This window comes from Leishmania panamensis, assembly GCF_000755165.1.
Source record: "Leishmania panamensis strain MHOM/PA/94/PSC-1 chromosome 20 sequence".
Lineage (NCBI taxonomy): Eukaryota > Euglenozoa > Kinetoplastea > Trypanosomatida > Trypanosomatidae > Leishmania > Leishmania panamensis.
In genome coordinates, this window is record NC_025866.1 from 2,351,920 (window position 1) to 2,370,423 (window position 18,504).

General features: G+C 61.8%; 3 protein-coding genes across 3 annotated transcripts, besides 1 other annotated feature; all 3 read right to left on the reverse strand.

Annotated features, from left to right (window-relative positions):
• Positions 1-1,055: 1,055 nt before the first annotated feature.
• Positions 1,056-7,385, reverse strand: LPMP_205700 (hypothetical protein; the record flags this gene model as incomplete). Its single annotated transcript, XM_010700466.1, has 1 exon — positions 1,056-7,385. One exon carries the CDS (start codon positions 7,383-7,385, stop codon positions 1,056-1,058), a length of 6,330 nt encoding a protein of 2,109 aa, XP_010698768.1.
• Positions 7,386-8,514: 1,129 nt separating this feature from the next.
• Positions 8,515-13,572, reverse strand: LPMP_205710 (hypothetical protein; the record flags this gene model as incomplete). The annotated part of the gene is made up of 1 exon (XM_010700467.1): positions 8,515-13,572. The coding sequence occupies one exon, from the start codon at positions 13,570-13,572 to the stop codon at positions 8,515-8,517; it is 5,058 nt and encodes a 1,685-aa protein (XP_010698769.1).
• Positions 13,573-14,123: 551 nt separating this feature from the next.
• LPMP_205720 (cell division cycle protein-like protein) lies at positions 14,124-16,595 on the reverse strand (the record flags this gene model as incomplete). The annotated part of the gene is made up of 1 exon (XM_010700468.1): positions 14,124-16,595. The coding sequence occupies one exon, from the start codon at positions 16,593-16,595 to the stop codon at positions 14,124-14,126; it is 2,472 nt and encodes an 823-aa protein (XP_010698770.1).
• A 474-nt stretch (positions 16,596-17,069) lies between these two features.
• Positions 17,070-18,504: part of a repeat region that runs on past the window's edge.

Genomic DNA, 18,504 nt, shown 5'->3' on the forward strand with positions numbered 1-18,504 from the left:
ACGGCACTGCGACGCCACCAGTAGCAGTCACGGACGTCAGGGTGAGGAACGCGAAGGCAGGCCCAAAGCCGAGCTCGACCACTCGTAGCGGCTACTGCTCGTTCGCGTACACCTCACATATCGTTGTTGCCAATGTACGTACTGTCGTCTTCAAAATGTGGAATAGCGAAGAGGGCGACGTCGCTGGTCCACACACGTAACAGCAGTGGCGCAGCAGCGCCTGGGACGGACGTTGCTTGCGGCACCACTGAGACATCGCCATAGATGAGTCCCGTACCGTTGACACGAGGAGGCTGAATCTCGAGGGTGGTGCCGGGACAACAACGTGTCATGCCCTCGCTGCCGTTGGCTAGTGCCTTACTGCCTGCAGCAGAGCCTCCACGTCATAATCCGCGCTGGTGGCGCCGCCTTCACTGTTTCCTTGACTTTCATCGCTGTCGACGCAGGTGCTGGCTTCCGCGACGAAGAGGCTGCCGTTCAAGGCGCACCTCGTGAGGCGTGTGAGGGGCGGTTGCAGATGCTAGCAGAAGCGCAGGTTTGCGCTACCCGTCGACCTGATAGCACCGTACACACTGAAGTCTCTGAGCAGCACATGCACTACTTGCCGCAGCACCTTGGCTGTGTGGCAGGGTACCCAATCGCTGCCTCACGCGGCGCTCTTCTGCACCAGCACCCTCTGCTTTAGGAGGACCTTGACCTTGTTGTCCAAGTCGAAGCGGGTGTGGATGCACAAGAGCGGGGGGGGCATCGCTCAGCCGCTCCTGCTACGTTGCACGGACGCAGAATGAAGGTAAAGGAAGGAAGGATCGTGTGTCGGTGTTAAAGGGCGACGGCCTCACAGCACCGCACGCAGCCCAGTATGGTCTACTCCAGGAGGGTCGTTCGGGAGGCGCACGTTCCATGTGGTGCACGCCCTAATGGACATCAGTGGCACTCAACATGGAAGGGCTCCCCCTTCCCCCACACGCATACCGGTAGACGCGCGGCCACAAACCGAAGCACCTTGAGGAGGATGTGCTCAAACCCCAAGCGTGGGGAAGCGGTGACTCGGCTTTTCAGATGCAGGATCCCTCCATGAAGGAGCGCAGCTGCATTGCCTTGGTAGGCCCCAGACGTCGAATGGCTTCTCGCAGCACCGGGCCAGCAGATGGCGCCACCGTGCGTATCAAGTGCAGACCTACAGGCTTCAGAGCCACTGCAAACGCCACACTCAGAGGGGTGCAGAGCACCACCACAAGGTACGTGAGCACGGTGTACAGAGCATCCGTGTCAGGCGCCGCAGCGTGTCCTTCGGGTGAGGTCATAATGCCCAGAAGTAACTCGCACATGAGGCGACCGCAACGCAACAGCACGAGCACCACAGCCTCGTCAACGCCGGTGTTGGAAGCCGCGGAGGTACCGAGACTGGCGAGAATGGAAAGGAGTACCTCTGCCTGCAGCCTGTGCTGCGGCACTTGATCTCGGAGCGAGGTTGACGAGGAGGGGGTTGTATGTGCTAGGGACAAAGTGCTGCTCCACATGACGGTGACAACGTGAAGAGGGTCGCGCGCCTCCCACAGCAGCTGCAGCACCACTGGCCAAGCTGCGCGGTGAGCGAGCAGTGAGTGGCACACATCAGTGGCATCATCTGACGTTGCGCACTGCTCCGAGAGCAGCAGGCCAGCTGGAGACGCTAGCGCCAGCGCGCGAGCCCGCGTCGGCCCTCCACTACGTACGTATGAGCGGAACGCTTGGCGCAGTCGATCTAGCGATTCCGGCGGTACGTCACTGAGGAGAGACTCCACGGACAATGCACTCAGGATAGAAAGCAGCCCATTCAGCTCGAGGGAAGCGGCCATGCCCATGTGGAGAAGCGAGGCAGCGACCTCTGCCCTCCAGCCACCGGCAGCGTAGTGAGATAGTACAGGTGTGATGCGCTCGAGCAGCGTCGCAGCTGTATCACGCGACGCTGGCGCCACCGTCACGATCCGCAGCAGTTCCATGTCGACAGTGCCCCACGCCGACTGCAGCGATTGAGCACTTGAGAGCCGCTTCTCAATGCTCGTGCCCAGTCTCTCTTGCGCCAGCTGCGCGAGAAGGCGCTGGTGGTTTGAGGTCAGCTGACTGCTGAGGACCACCATGCTTCTTAGTGCTGTCATGCTTGCGGATGGGTTGCCGTCGGGTGGAGGTGGCGGTGTGGCGGGAAGCACCAGGGTTGAAAGCACAAGGACGGCCAGGCAGCCTGACGCATACCGGAGTGCCGGCCCCAGCACCATCTTTAGCGGCTCCTGTGTGAGAAACGCCACCGCCTGCAGTACATCACCAGCGCTGATCGATGTACGTGAGGCACACACGCCGGACGTTGCTGAGGTGCCGTCCTCCTCGTCGTTGCTATCGCCACTGCCCCCACCGCCGCCTCTCCAGCCAAGGCCAACGGTGTCGGCGGACTGTACGTAGCCGTTGGCCAGAGACGCGGTTCTCACAAGGAGCTCGCACAGCAGCGTCAGAGAGGCTTGACACGGTGCCGATGTCAGCGAGTGCAGGATGTTCCTCTGTGTCTGCTCCGCTGCTGCCGCGTCTGCAGCACCATCACCAGCACTACCACTACCTGCTGGGTTCATCGCTGACGCCTGAGCAACCTTCGTCAGGGCCACAATAATGCTCCCGGTACCGCTGCCGCCAATCAGCAGGAAGCCGCGCCCTCTCTCGTGCAGCCTGTGGCAGGCGTGTAGCAGCATCAGTAGCGAGCGCAGCACACGGCGGCACGAGCTCGGGTCCGCCATGTTGCACCGGCTGTACTGTACCGCCAGCGCGGCGCATTCCTCGAGGGACAGAAGGCCGTGCTGAAGGACCGCCGTGAGCCCGACAACGAGTTGCGTCTTCCACTGGAGGAGTACCGAAGTCTGGAGGCTGTAGCCCTGCCGCTGCGTTGCGTTGCCCCACGCCACCAGTACCTCGTGCAGCACGGCGATAGTCGACATCTGCACTTCGGGATGCACCTCCACTAGCGGCGTCGCCGCTACAACCACAGGCAGCAGCGCTTCTCGAGCCCCATCATCGTTTTCGCGACCGGCGGCGCTGCTGCTCCACGCGCTGATCGAGTGCAAGACTCCGTAAAGCAACCACATAGCAGCCTCCTTGGCTGCAATATCGAAGGTGAGAGAGGCAGCCGCAGACCGACCACCGCCGGCTCCGAGGTCGGATGTCATCGACCCTCGCACCGCTTCTGCGCTGTCACCCCCACCAGCCCCACCCACCTCACGCAGGATACCGCTCATGTCCTCCTCGCCATACTCCTTGGAGTCTTCGCTGTTGCTGCCACCACCACGCACGGTATCGGCTGCGTCCGCCTCCTCCACGGTCGCAAACATGTCCGTGCCCCACTTCGAGATGTCCACCTGAACGTCTGGCGAGCGCGCCTGCAGCACCGCGCGGATGCCATCAAGATATATCTTTAGTGGCAAGTCGGCCTCGCTGGCCTCGAGCGGTGTCGATGTGCTACGCTGCGAGAGTAGCAGCGTGTACATGGACTGCGCAACAGACACCCACTCCCTCCGAGTCGCGGCTGCAATGGTAATGTCCACCTGCACCGCAATGTCTACTGGGCTCAACAGTCGCACGTTGCCGCGCGCCACGGACGAGTCAATATCTGTGGCTCCCTCTATCGCCATCTTCCAGAGAACAGCAAGACGCCTTGATACATTGTCGTCTGACACCACGCGTCGGCGGAGGGCTGTGCTCTGCCCTCGCTCCCGCACATTAGGCCGAAACGCCGCGCTCGCTTCCTCAGGGGGTATGAGGGTCATGTGGTCGAGGCACTGATACAGCAATGCGTGCCACGAGTTGTGCCCCTCACGCGTGCCTGCCAACGCTTCCTGTCCCCCTTCTCGCTGCTGCTTCAGCGTGTAGGTGTGCACGGCATCAAGCGCCGCCGCCACCACTGTAGACACAGAGGCACGTTGCCATTGTAGAGCTGCGACGTGGGTCTGTTGCAGGAGTGCCAGTGCGGTGCCGTGCTGGACAGCGGACACGCCGTGGCCATTGCCTGGGAACGCTGCCCAGAGCTGCAGCACCGCTGTAAGCGTCCCTAACACTGACTCTGGCGACCACCAAATGCGGTTGGCTGCTGCCATAGGGGCAAGCAGCACCGCCACGATGTTGTCGAACAACGCCGCCTCAACTTCTGTCGGATACGCACGCGCAAGGCGCAGAGAGAAAAGCAAGAGGAGCGGTGCGGATCTGATTGCCGAGTCGCTCGCTGCCGGCGTGGGGCTCGTGAGTTGTTTCCACGCGTTTGACAGCAGCGAGGTAGCGAGCGGAAGGGTCGGGCTGCTGTCGCTGTCTGTGCTCGCCGAAATGACTGCGGCTGCTCTGCACTCCTTGTAGCAGCTATGTACCTCGCTGAGAGCTAGGAGAGCACCGAGGGCGTCGTATTGGTCAGACTTCTTCGCCAACCCCTGCGTTGCAGAGCTCATGACCTGGCTGGTGTACACGTCCACATGGTCTGTGGAGGCCAAGCAGCGCCCCAGCACCTTGGCAGCGAGCAGGCGCACCTCCACACTGACGCAAACGATAGAAGGAACAAGCTGGGCTGCCACTGATTGCCACTGCTTCACCTCGGCGTCCCACTCCACATTCTGCCACAGCGTTGCCGCCGTGCGAGACGATGCCTCCTGCAGGAGCTGCTCCACGGTGCACAGGCAGTTCCACAGCGCCACATCCCGGCGAAGCGCCCGCTGCGCCTCATCCTCAGCGCTCTCCGCGGCAGCGACGCTTACTGGCGTGCTGTACACCTCGTACAACTCCGTGCGCAGCGAGGTGAGGAGTGCAATGCAGGCACCAGCGGCATCGGCTCGCTGCACAAAGTGACGCAGTGTCCAGCGCAACAGCCGAACGGCGTGACCACCGCACTCTTCCACCGGGTGGGCCGGGGTCTCTGCAGCCGCGGAGCTTGCGCCAGAGAGCTCCTCGGACGCAGGATGAGGCAGGAATTCCGCACGCAGAAGCCGCATCGACTGCGCGGCCGAGGCGATCATTGTGCCGCAGACGTCCACGAAGCTGAGCACCGGAACACCCTGCGTGCACGCGGTGGCAATGTCTTTCAGCGCCTGCGCGGCGAGCCAGCGGAGGCTGCCGTCGTCTTTGCACGTGGGCCATGGGTTGCTGGAGATGAGTTCGAAGACAGAGCCACGACTAATGGCGAAGTACGCTGTCTCTGCCGACGAGGCGGCTGCACTGGCATCGTGCTTTGTGCCGCTGTACGGCAAGGCAAAACGTGCTTCGAGAAAGCCTATCGCTAGCATGCGCTCCATGTCACTAATGACTGGCGCTCGACGTAGCATCGCGCACGCTGTCGCGACCGCCTTGTAGTAGGCGATCGCTGGCGCAGGGTTGACGACTAGGAGGTTCATGAACCCCACTGTGCAGGGAAGCACCACATCACGAATGGCCCCTAGTACCGCTGGGGCGCTTCCCTGCAGAAGGTCGTAGAGGAGGTGGGTAAGACGGAAAATGAGCTCCGCTTGTCTGTAGTAAATGTTCTGCACGATGCGAGGCGGGTCGCCACGGCTAAGTCGTAGTAAAAGCCGAATGCAGTTGTGCACCAACGAGACGCGGTCTTCCTCGCCAAGTGCGTGCCCCTGCGACGCGGGCCCCGCTCGAAGCGTGGAGGAGGCTTCTAGAAGGGCCCGCACGTGCAGCTGGAAGGTGAGTACATTCGCCACCTCTGCGCTGTCGACCCGCGCGCACTGGTGCTGCAGGTACCGCGCGTACAGCACGTTCGTGCGCGCCACCGCCGCCAGAACCTCCACGCCGGCGCTCAGAAGACTCGGCGTTGTCTGCACCGCCGCCAGCACGTCCTCGGCTACGTTGAAGCCGATTTCCAGTGACGAGGTAAGGGTGCGCATGACGCCCTGAAGCGCCACCATAGCAGTGCGCGCTACTGCCTTGTCCTCGCCAGACCTCTGGATGTACTTGCGCAGCGCGTTTGCCAGCACCACGCGGTATCCGTTCGAGGGGAGCAGCGCGGCCCACTCCACAATGGCGTCCGCGAGAAGCCGCGGCATGTACGCCCGCGCATCTGCGGCGGCTGGAACCAACAACACGAAGCAGCATTGAATGGCATCCGCAGTGGTGGCGGTGGTGGCACAGCAGCTGCAGAGTGTTGCCAGCGCCGTGGCTAGGGTCCGCTGGGCAGTGCGACTCATGCGCTCGTTGAAGATCCGCTGCACAACGCGGCTTCCCTCAATAGCGTCTGAGCCTCCAAAGAACTGCCAACGCACACGGCCGCTACCGCCACCACCAGCGCCGCGGTGGCCAACACGTTCTTCTCCTGCAGACTTCGATGTGGATGCGGCCGACGCATGCAGGACGTCTGCCAGAACGTTCAACGTAAAGTCGAACTGGTAGAAGGCAAGGAGGTAGCCCATGACCACCCCAACATCATGCAATTCCTCGTCAGCGACACCGTGGAGGGACGCCTCGTCACAGAGAACGAGCAGCATGTCCATCAGCCCGTACGCCACCGTTGGTGAGGCTACGCGCAGACCCGCCTCCAGCAAACCGCGGAGCGACGATCCGACCGCGACCCGCACACTCAGCTCCCCTGCCTTGGTACACGCTCGTTTTATATACTCGATCATCTCGTAGGTGCAGGCTTGGATGCCCAGCGCACTTGGCTGGTGCTGCAGCACCAGCGGTAGCACCTGCAGGGCCAAGAGACGTGCCTCCAGAGACAGCATGTTCGCTGGGTGCGGCAGCTGCACCCGGCGGAACGGTGGCAGCGGCGATTCCGCCAGGTTCCAGCGCAAGAGGATGGGTAGGAGCTGCAATGCCCCACATAGACTAGCGGTGGACGTGGGGGACGAGGTGCCGGCATTGTCACGAGACAGAGTCGTCACTGTCGCCCACGTCTGTTCTATCCACTTGACCACATCACAGCTCGGGACCAGGGCCTGGCATCTCGGACCAGCAGCGCCAATGCCAAGGTCCGCGCTACCAGCGTTAGGACGAGTTACCCAGCCGAGAAAGGTGTCCATGAGACGCAGGCATCGCTGCAGTGTCACGTACGGGAGAGTCCCCTGCAAAACATGGCCGACAATGAGCGCGCCGAAGTGGCTCGAGATGTCGTCCTTCCGCAGTGAGGCGCACCACGCGGCCAGTGCAGCGCTGGAGCGCATACGCAAGTCTGCGAAAAGCTCATCGATGCACTGCAGCACTTGCGCGTAGCGGAGATACTGACCTCCCACTCGTACGCTGGCCATACCCCCACTGCTGTTGCTACTGCTGATGCAACTGCCTGTCGTGCTCGAGTTGGTCAGATGCTGCGCTGACACATTCCACTCTACCTCGGTGGCCTGCAGCAAGCTCACAAGCGTGGGCAGATCATGCTGCGTTTCCTTTGCCATGTGTCTGTGCGTACGCGCCTGCTTGAAGACGACACAGAATAGTTAAGCGGGACACGTGTTACAGCAGCAGCGACTGCGATGCATGTCAGAGAGGGAGAGGGAGGAGAAGAGAAGGCGGCGGTGCTTGAGGGTAGAGAGTGAAAGAGAGAAGCTGTGCTTGGTGCGTGCGTGTGGCGTGACTGGCACGATTCAGTACGGCGGACAGCACAGCGTCGAGGTGGTGAGGGATGAGCAAGATCAAGGGGAGTGAGACGGACGAAAGGGGGCGTCGGTAAATGATGGCTCATACCCCTTCACACGTCTGGCTCTCGCCACCTCTCTGCGTCGCAGGGTGTGTACGCTAGAAGAGCTGATGGTGATGGTGGTGAGCGTACTGAGCGAGCACTGCGAACTAGACGGTGGTTGGGAGTGAGGTGGGGAGGGTGTATGAGAGGAAGAGAGGGGAATGGATCAGAGAGAGAGAGAGAGGAACGCTCAAGGAGGAAAGCGTAAGCGAAAGACAGAGAAAGATATACGCATCCGACGCTCATCCAGTACAGTACACACCAAGTTGAGCTTATCAAGTGGAGAGGGGTGGGGAGGGGGGGAGGCGACCGAATATGTGTCTCATTCTGACTCAGAGTGTGTGACTCACGCAGCGCTCTTCTGTTCTCCGCAGCGACGGAGGCCGCGCAGCGGGCACCTGGGCACGCACACGCATTATATACAGGCGAGATGTGCATAGTGAGTGAGCCTCTGTGCAGGAGGGAGGCACAGCAGTTGTGCGTGTTGCCGCCGTGACGATGGTGATTGGCTAGTCCCCGGTGTCTCCATTGATGGGATAGCTGCGGAAGTCGAAGCGGCATCGCGTCTTTCCTTCTCTCGCTCGCATATGTGGTGCGTTACATTGGAAACATGCGCATACATGTGATGCATCGCCGATGCGTGTGCGCCTCTCTGTGCCCCTTCATTTCAGTATTAGCGGCCGTCGTGGCATCTGTACATCCGGTGTATGGAAGACGAAGACGTGGAGGAGGGTCTTCGTGAAGAGGGGAAGGAGGGAGGGAGGAAGGGAGGGGCGCACTGGAGAGGAGCAGAGAACGGCGGTGAACACCATCGACAGCGTCCTTTCCCTTCCCTGTGCTTCCTCTTACATTGTCGCCAGGTCCTTCAAGGTCAGCGCCCACGTCTGCTGCCACTGCGCTTCCTGCCGCTCGTAGAAGTCGAATGTGTTGCTGAGGACACCAGCGGCGTCGTTGCCCTGCGAGCTCACTGACTGCACCACGGCGCGGAGGAGCTGGGCGCACTCCAGCGCGAGTGGAGCCCGCGGCACGAGAAGCGGAACAGAGACCTCGGCGACAGCGGCGGCGACCTTTGCGTCTGCCGCCGTCGATGAATGTCCTTTGCGGCCACTTGAGCTTGCAGATGCGGAGGAGGTCATCCCAGAGATGCGCCTGTTGCTGGGGCCTTGCGGTCCCTTGCCATCGCTGGTAAGGTGGGTGGCAGCTGGCACATACGCCGCTGCCGCCAGAGGTGGGGCTATGGTAGTCTGCGGGTGCTGCATGTTGTACTGCGAGAGGGGGACACAGGCGTTCAGCGGCAGCCCGGGTAGCTCAATGTCGCTCCACTGCGAGAGCTGCACGAGCGTGACACTTTCCATTGTCGCTGCTGCTGCTGCTGTTGCTGCTGCCGCGGATGAGCTGACGCGCCGCTTACTAGCCGCAGGTGGGTTAGCACCAGGGGCGTCGGCGCGGTGCAGCGAGATCAAATCCTGCAGACATGGGTCCCTCTTCACGCCTGTCGTCCCCTCCAACTCTGTGGCCGCCCGCTCGTGTTGCGCGCGCAGCTCCAGGAGGTGCCGTAGCCCGCGGTGGTGGCTGCCCTCCACCACATCCGCCGTGGAGACGAGGTGCTGTGGGGTGACCAATCCCTTGAGAAGACGTGAGTAGGATTGCAGGGCTGTCCAGCAGCGAGCTACATGCAGTCCAACTTCATCTTCCACCTCCCGTAGACTCCAGCCCCACACTTTCTGCAGAGTCGACTCTGCCGAAGCACTGCGAGCCGCCTCCGCTTTTGACAGCGATGTGAGGGCCGTGGCGCTGGGCTGATGGGCTAAGGAGAGCGTGACGGCGTTCTTGTGCGCGCGCCACTGCTCGCTGCTCTGCCTCTGAAAGCGCAACCATGACTGCAGCACAGCCCCGACGCGCTCGAGGATCGCAGTCGTGGCCTCCGTGCGCAAGGTGTGCGCAAGGAGAGAGGGCGTTCTCTGTAGTGCGTTCCACAGCTCCTGCACACGTTGTCGAAAGGGCTGCCCTGCCTTAGTTGTGTATGACTTGATTCGCTCCCGCTGAGCAAGGCACAGGGTCGCTACGGCGGCGTTAAACTGCTCTGCAGAGCCGTCAGTCATACCAGGCAGTCGGCGGTACATGTCTCCTGGGAAGGCACTGACATGGCGCAGTGCCGCAGCTTCTGCGTCCTTCAGTACTTGTGTTGTCCACTGCGCCGCCTGTTCAGCGTACGTCGCCGGCGTGGAGAGGGGCATTATGGTATGTCCGGCAGAGGCAGCGGACTGGGCGTCTTTGCAGCGGCGGCCCGCCTTCAAGGCAGCGCTGCGGTTGCCAGCACGGCTTCGCATCACCTCGGGGTCCTCTTCCCCCAGCGCCGAGGGCAGCAGATAGTGCATCGGCGACACCCGCCACATCTCCACTGTGTGCGCCAGCAGACCTAAGCGGCATCCACGCTCGTACAGCAGCCCACGGAGCTTGTCAAGAGAGGCGAACACAACACATACAGATGCTGTACGGATGCGGTCCCGCTGCATAGCCTTGGCCATGTTGAGCTTGTGCTCCACCATGTCCTTCAGATCCTCGGTTGTCAGTGGCGTCTCACCATCGTGAACACCCGCTGGGGAGGTTGCAGAGGGGTCCTCTTTGAACAGCGCATGCATAGTGGCTGCCAAGTCGATCACTGGAACGACTGAGGCCTCGTCCACCACTTTCACCACAACCGCTACCTCTGCCGCAAGCGCTGCCTCCTCCATCGCTGCCGTCGTTAGCATCGTCTGCACCTGTGTCTTCAGTCGGGCCAGACCCTCCTGTGCTGTCTGAAACACGCTCAGCTCCGCGCTGCTGTGCTCCACTGTGCGATCCCATTTCGCCTGCCAGCTCTCAATCTCAGCGACGCGCTCCTGCTGCAGATCATCGACGGCTTTGAGCGACTGCGTGAGCATCCCCTGCACCTCTGCGCGCAGCTGGTCGACAGCCCTCTGCACCGGGTCGCCCGCCGGCAGCTGCGCTGTCTTATTGCCACCCCGCAGCTCCACCGCTCGATCATGCAGGAGCTGAGCGCAGCCCTCTTCAATTGCTGCTCGGGCCCTTTCGAGTGTGTGCACCGCCTCAGCGCAGCGGTCTGCCAGAGCTGTGCGGTACTCGGCGCAGAGGGAGTCGTGCCGGCACACCAGCGTCTTTACAGCTTTTTTCGACATGGCGTCGCGCACTTTGCCGATCAGGGCAGTACGCTCGCGAACGAACGCCTCGTCCCAGCCAGTCTGTGATAGCTGGGTGATACAGTCGTGCTTGAGTGTCTGCAAATGAGTCACACGTTCCGCTATTTGTGAGAGCATCTTGTCGCCTCTGTTCTTTGTGTCCATCAGCTCGCGCACGCGGGCTTCGTAGACGTTCGCTTGAAGCGTCGCAGGGCGACGCCGATGGTACCGCAGTACTTCCATCACGCGGCGCTGCACATCGGCCTGAAAAGCCGTTGTGTACAGCCGCCAGTTCTCCCATGCACGCCGCTGTAAGTTAAGGCCCCATTCCATGAGAGCATGTCGCAGCTTCTCCTTCCACTCCACCACCCGCGACTGGGGGAGGAACAACGCTGCGTCTTGCTGTGCAGGGTGCAGCTCGGGGAGCAGGTCCAGGTAGAATTGCTGGCACGCTGCGCCCGGAATCGCCCCGGCTGACGCCGCCTTGTCATCGACATCAAAATCCTCCAGACTCACATCCGCCTTCGCAGTTGAATTGCCACTGCTGGCACCGCCACTACGTGCCGTCACGCAAGTAAAGCGGAAGGCGATGGAGTCGATGATGAACTCCTCCCCGTGCGTGGTGGACCAGGGCCGTGCATCAGAGGTGGGCACAACGGCAGCCCCGTTCTTGTGCGGTGAGCTAAGGAGGACACCGCTGATAGTGCCGCTGCTGTGCGTGGTTGTACGTAGAGTGTCAGCGGAGTTGTTGTGCTTGAGCTGCTCTTGTGGAGTTTCTAGTGCCTCACCCACGTCAGAGGAGCTCAACCGGATCCACGACAGCCCTGCCTGCCTGCTCAGCTCCCCGACACACGCCTGACCGACTCGCAACACGTCTGCGGCTGCGTTCGCCACACGGTTGCGAACGGCCTCGTAGTAGCGAGTGTGGGCGTCGATGATCGACTGGAGGCACATCAGCCCCGCCGTGTACTGTGTCTCTGCAGCCGCAGGTGTCTCCTGTTGTCTGAGCTCCTCCTCCAACAAACGAAGCTGCAGCTCCAGCCGTGTCACCTCGTCGCGGTAGTCCATCTCTTTTTCGTGCCACTGCGCGTAGAGCTCACGCAGGTTGCCGAGGATGCCGCAGGTGGAGGCAAGGAGGACGTCAGTGGCGCCCTCAAGACTAACCAGCATGCTGCCGGTAGACGTGGCGGCGTCGGCACAGAACTGGATGTAGCCGCGTCGAAAGCCACCCGACACAAGGTGCACAAACCACTTCCCTTCCTGCTCGATGGTTGGGACGCACAGGGCCCACGCAGCGGACTGTGCCATGGATTGTTTCATAGCGAGCACCCCGGGATGGGCATGGGTGAGGGAGAGAAGTGCGTCGTCGAGCATGTCACCAGCTTCGCCGGGTGGCCCCTCCGACCCATCCTTATCAGTGCCGCTGTACGCGAGAGATGCGCGTTGCAACAGCCCCGACTCTTCGCCGAGCGGACGCGCAATCGCCTCGACATCTTCGAGTGTGTGTGCCGCAAGTTCAGCCGCCACGCTCGTGCGCGTAGCCTCGTCGGTCCTCACGCGGAGGATCAGCTCGTTACACCGCGCGCGGCAGTGACGTAAAAGAACGCTCACGCGCATCTGCCACTCCTCTAGCACCGCCCGCGGGTCCTCGCCGACAAAGATGGGACGATGCACGTTTGATTCAAAGCAGCGCAGCCACCCGTTGGTGCCACTGCCGCCACACACCTGAAGCTCCGTGGTGGTCGCAGACGGCTGCGCGACCTCGAGGGAATCCACCACCTCCGTCAACCCGCGAGTGAGCCCCTCAGCCTCGCTGCGGATGGCTGAGATTAAGCGCCCCGCTGCCTGCACAGACTGCAGCCGCCCCTCCGGGCGGCGGAACAGAGCCGAGCGCAACACTGTGATGCACCACGCCACGTGCTGCTGAGCCATGCACATTTGCATGTCCCGGTAGATGGTGACCAGCGTGCGCTGGTAGTGTTGGTGCTTGTACAGCTCTCGCTGCCGAAGCTGCGTCGCCATCGTCTGCGCGGCCAAGTAGTTCCCGCCGAGCTGCTCATTTGTGTGGTGGAGGATGCGCTGAGCAAGTACCTGTGACTCGGTTGTGCTAGTGACGGCGATGCGGGTGAGGCTGTCCATCAGATTGTGCACTGCCGCCTGGATGTGTTTGCGGCGTGCTTCCTCCGCACTGGCGATGTCCGCGAAGCACGCGTCGATCGCTTCTACTCGACTGCGGTAATGATCTCGCACCTCCACGAGGCGTTGCATGAGAGACAGCCGATCTTGCTGCATGAGAGCCACTGCCCGTGCGCGGCCTTGATCGTCGGCGGTAGAGCAGTGGTACACGTCGGCGCACACGGGCAGCACTGCATCGGGGTCAGCACCCCGAAGCGCTTCGTTGTGCGCCTGGGTCTCTGCCTGTCGCTCAGCAAGTCGTTGCTGCTCCTGGGCTATAGTCGACAAGGTAGTCGCGTGGCTCTCAGCTACGGCGGTGTGCAGCAGTGCTACACGCTCCTGCTGCTCTGAGTCGACGTCATTGTTGAACGACCGGGCGCTGGTGCGGAAAGCCTCAATGGCTTCCCGGTGTCGCGTGACAAGCCGCTCGTGCAGTGTGGAGCTACCCACCGCTCGCTGCACAGTTGCGGCGCCAGGAGGTGAGCCCGTCACGTGCTTTCGTGGCAAGGCGGGAGAAGGTCTCTGAAGCGTGGGTAGTGACGAGTTCATGGCTACGACTGTGCGACGCACACGTGCAGGTCAGCAAACGAGTGAAGGGGAGAGCCAGAGACCTCGCTGAGCGGAGACCACTTCGATGCGCGCTTGTGTGTAGGCCCGCAATGCGAAGCAGTAGAGGGTACGGGCGCCACTGCACCGCGCAGACAGTGTGAGAGAGGGGAGGGGTGCGGGAAATGGAGGCACATTGCAGAGCGATTCGGTAAGCGATTTGAGAAGAGGAAGAGGGGGCGAGAAAAGGAGTAATGAACGCATAGTTCGCTGGGCAGGTGAGTACACGTGGAGTTTACCTCTTCAAATCGTACTTGTTATCGTTCAGTGTGGTACTCTCGGCGTTACCTGCGCAACGGTGAAGCGAGGAGTGCGGGGAGGGGGGCCACGATAAGCGGCGAGAAGCGGTGCGATACGGGAACGAGTGGCGGGGTGGGGAGTGGAATGTGCAGTACCCTAAAGCACACCTTACAGAGTCGGCATCTTTCGTTTTGTGCGCAGGCTGGAACTGCTGGTCCTCACCCCTGCTACTTTTTTATTCAGCCGTCGCCTTGTTAAGCTGCAGCGTAAAGGTGGCGGACGGCGTCTCGTACGGCGCGCGCCACATCGCTGCTTCTGTCCACCACTTGTGTGTTAGACGATGGAGTCACGGAATGTTGCGTAGGATCGTCATCTCGCTTCATTCGCGCGATGGTAGTTAGCATCACCTCACGTATTGCTGCCGTCACCTCAGCTGGGGAGAGGGATGACCGCGGTGGCAGCGCTGCGTCACCCTCTGCGCTGCTTCCCACGTTCGCTGTGACGCTGGCAACGTACTCATCCACAAGCTGATCGACCTCCTCAAGTACCTCCAGCATCGCAACTCGCGCTTCATTCTCGATAACTCGTGAACCGTCAGACTGACGTCTTCGCAGCATGTGACTCACAAATTCCCGAAGCCGGCGTTTCATGAAGGCAGCTGAGGCACTCGTGGGCGGGGAGGTCAGCTGCACGTGCACGTCCAACCGCCCAGGACGGCACACGGCCGGGTCGAGCGTGGCGATGGACGGTGCCGAGGCAACAACGACGACGATGCGGTCTGCCTGCCCACCGCCGACACCGTCCATCTGCGTGAGGAGGGTGCTAAGTGTGCGATCGGCGGTTGTGTTCGTTTCTGCCGTGGTACGCCCCCGTGGTGGGGCCAGAGAGTCGAGGTTGTCAATGAAGAGCGCCGCCGGCGCAAGTGAGCGCGCGGTGCTGAAGAGCTGTGCGATGTTCTTCTCGGAGTGTCCGACCTCCTTTTGAATGAGGGAGAGTCCGTCAACAGACATGACGTGGATGTGTCGCGCGTCTGGCAGCTGCAGCCGTCGCCTGAGGCAGGAGAGGAGCGCTGTCTTGCCGGAGCCGCTGGGCCCGCAGAGAAGGACACCTGTCGCGCAGGGAATCGCCAGTTCGCGCAAGAGGAGAAGATGCGTCAGCGGCCACACTATCAGCTCCTCCACCGTGCATATTGCCTCCTCGATACCGTAGAGGCGGCTATACACGTCAAACGGAGGAGGTTCTGGACGCCGTGCAACCATCGCGGTAGTTGAAGTGGCAGGTACACCACCCTGCACCTCTTGCACTTCCACACCTCTCTTCTGTTGCTCGTGTGGGCGCATACTTAGGCCTGAGGCGCCATCGCTCACCTTCTCGGTAGGAACAGGGATGGAGGGAAGCATAAGGACAAGATCCGCATCGCGCAGTCGCACAAGTTGATCCACCGTCCAGTGAGCAGTGCTTTCGGCCACTGAAACGGCGGCCGTGTGACATACGGCTTGCGGCAGCGACAAGGCCAATGGCAGGCGCGTCACGCGTCGCGTCAGGTAGGCGGTGCGGTCCTCCGCCGTGGTTGTAGCGAGCCGCTCGTATTGTGCCCCTACGCGCGCGAGCAGTGCCGGCGGTATGTCGCGCACATCCTCTGTGAAAGACCAAATGAGAGCCGGTACAGGACCGGCATGCAGTGCGTCTAGGCACACGCACAGCTGGTGCGTCACGCTGGCCACGAGAGAGTTTGCGTTTGCCTCCAACAGGTGCAGAGACTTCATAACGACAAGCAGACATGGGGAAATATGCACCGTGCTTAGCGACGAGGGCGGTGCTGTGCGAGAGAAAGTGGTAGCGGAGGCACACAGCGGAGGTGGCCGCAGCACGGCTTCCACCACCTCCAACGCCTCAAGCTCGGGGAGAGTCAGTGCCTCCGCCAGGTTGAGGCTACGAGCCTCCAGCACAAACACCTGCGTGCTTGATACCTGGACGACTGACGGTGTGGTGGTCTGCAGGAGACGCAGCAGGTGCTGCTGACTTGGCGTGTCACCAGTGAACAGGAGCGACGACAGGGAGGTGGAAGAGATACCAGCCTGCTTGGGTGAACCACAGTCGCCGGCGAGGATGCCATCCATGGCCTGCGCTGCTCGGTTCAAATATTTAAGCGCCGTGGCGTGGGCCTGCTTGAGAGCGCGGTGAAGCAGCACATACTCTTCTTTCTGTTGGGCGCATCGCTGCATACGGGTCAGAAAGGCCGTACGTGAGCAGCAGTGTTGGCTCAGTATCTCACGAAGCGAGCGGTGCGTCAGGCGCACTCGCTCATCGAGAGTCAACTGACGTAAATCCAGAGCAGTCAAGAATGCGGTACCACTCCCATTCTCGCCACCGCGGTGTACACTGGCCAGTAACCCTAGCCCAGCCTCCACGCTTACTGGCAGGTACACGGGGCACCCTTGAAGCGGGTTCCAAACCTTAACAAATGGGAACCGGTCCGCGTTGATATCGTCGAGGCAGCCCCATTCAGCCGTTATCATGACGCTGCGGCCCAGACGTGAGAGACCCAACGTGCGAATCGCGGCACCCTTTGACGTGTCTGTGTCCTGCGTCCAGGGCATTGCTTCCTCCACGATGGCTGCCACAAATGACCGCTGGTGGTCAATCGGGTAGCGAGGCAACTCGCCCATTGCTGGCCACCAGAGTACGGGTGCCTCGAGCACCAATGCGTCGGTGAAGCCCGCCATGCCTTTATGTCGGTGGCGTGACCCACTCGGCGACGAGTGGTAGGTGCGGGTGGCGGGATCCTTTCGCTGTCCACATGCGCGCACGTCAGAGGCATACGAAGGGCCTCGGGAAAGGACGGGGCAGAGAAGAGGGAGAGTTCATTAGAATATGAGGAAGAGAGGAAGGAGAGGAAGTACCCTTGTGCGCGCGTGTGTGTTCGACCCCGTGCATGGAGAAAAGCGCGACGCCGGCCGCTGGAGGGTTGTACACCACTCACTTTCCCTGAGGCAAATGCGTACGCTTCATCCCTGAAGCTCCAGTGGACGAAGGGGTGCGCTCGCGGGCGAGTCCTACGTCGATGTGGTTGCCAAGGACGTAAGCCATGCTATAATGTTCGCAACAGAGAACACACAGGGGGAGGGCATCGTGGGGTTCGATTTGGCTGCTAATCACCAACCCACAAAGAGGATGTGTTTGTCCTTTCATATCAACGTGTCCATCCCATCGCGAGCAAGTCAGCCAACAGACGCACGCACAACCACAGTCCGCCTCTGCCCCTGCTGCATCACACAAAAGCCAACCCGGGCTGTCCAGACCGAACCGCCTGCTGTCGAATCGGGCCACGCGTCTAGCGGGCTCTTCTCATCCGTCCTCCGCCCTTCCTCGCGTACGTGCTGCGCGATCGGCACCAGACGGACTCCGGCGGACCGCACGCCTCAGTCCAAGCCGGCCAGGCTCAGGCCAGGGCCCTCGGAGACCCTGTGCCCGGCCTGCATGGCATGCTTCGCCCTCCGTCGCTTCAAGCCACTGCATCCCACATGGTGGCCTGGCGACCTGACCCATCGGAGTCTGGGGGACTCGATGGTGTAGCTCGTGGCGCGTTCGCCATGCCTCCGGCATCTGTGCCTCCTCAGTGCACGCGGTCGGATGTAGGGGATGCCGCATACTTCGCACGCACTTGGGGGGAGGGGGGCTGATCGGTGTGGATTTCGCCGCACCTTTCTCGGCCATCCCTCGTGCCCCTCTGGCCTCTGGATGCCTTGCCTGGCTGCAATACGCCATGCCAGCTGGACTTGGCAGCGCGTGTGCACGGTGCTCGCACCATTGGATCTCGAGGAATGCTTCGGGGCGCAGTTTTGAGTTCGCATGTGGCAAGAGTATGGTTGGCCGCCAGCCATCACTGGCGGCACCGGGCCACATCTCTCCCCAAAGCGGACAGCAAGCTGGATCGCCCACTGGCCACTCAGAGTCGTGGTGGGGATGCCCCAGTCACAGATGAAACGGTCGAGAGCCAGGGCGGCGTCCGGTGACGTCTCCGCGGCCCTGTCGAGGTGTCTTCGCCGTTTGCACACGTCAAGTGCTTGATACTGAGCCCATCGTGCAGGATGGCCCCGGCCCGGTCGGGTCGTCCACTCGTGTCCCGCAGCGGGTGGTGCAAGCCGGTGCCCATTCCAATAACGTGAGGACTGCGTGCGACACCGCCTGGGCACCTGATCGGGAGCCTCCCGCGCCACCAGGTCCCTCTCAGGTATGTAGGAGGTGGTGGGGCGCATCCGTCCAGTAGGGCTACACCGCAGCAAAGTCAGACCGTCACTCCTCCAACCTCGTCCTTGGGCACGGGGGAGGGCCTACACCTGCGCGTGTGTTCTGATGTACGAGCACGGGGACGCCACCACCGCGCCTCTTTTCCCTTGCAGCACCGCAATGCTGAAAACGTGGGAGACCCGATGCCTTACAGGCATGTGAGGCGAGGCGCGTCTCTTGCAGAATGCAGACTTGCATCGAGGATCCGTCACGGATCCGGGCCAGCCAGCGCCGTTTGGTGTCGTTCAGTCCACCGCACTCCCACACTGCACGGAGTGCAGGGCAGGTTCAGGACTACGGTCGACATCTCGGCAACGCAGAAAAAGTAGAGCAGCAGCAGGCGGG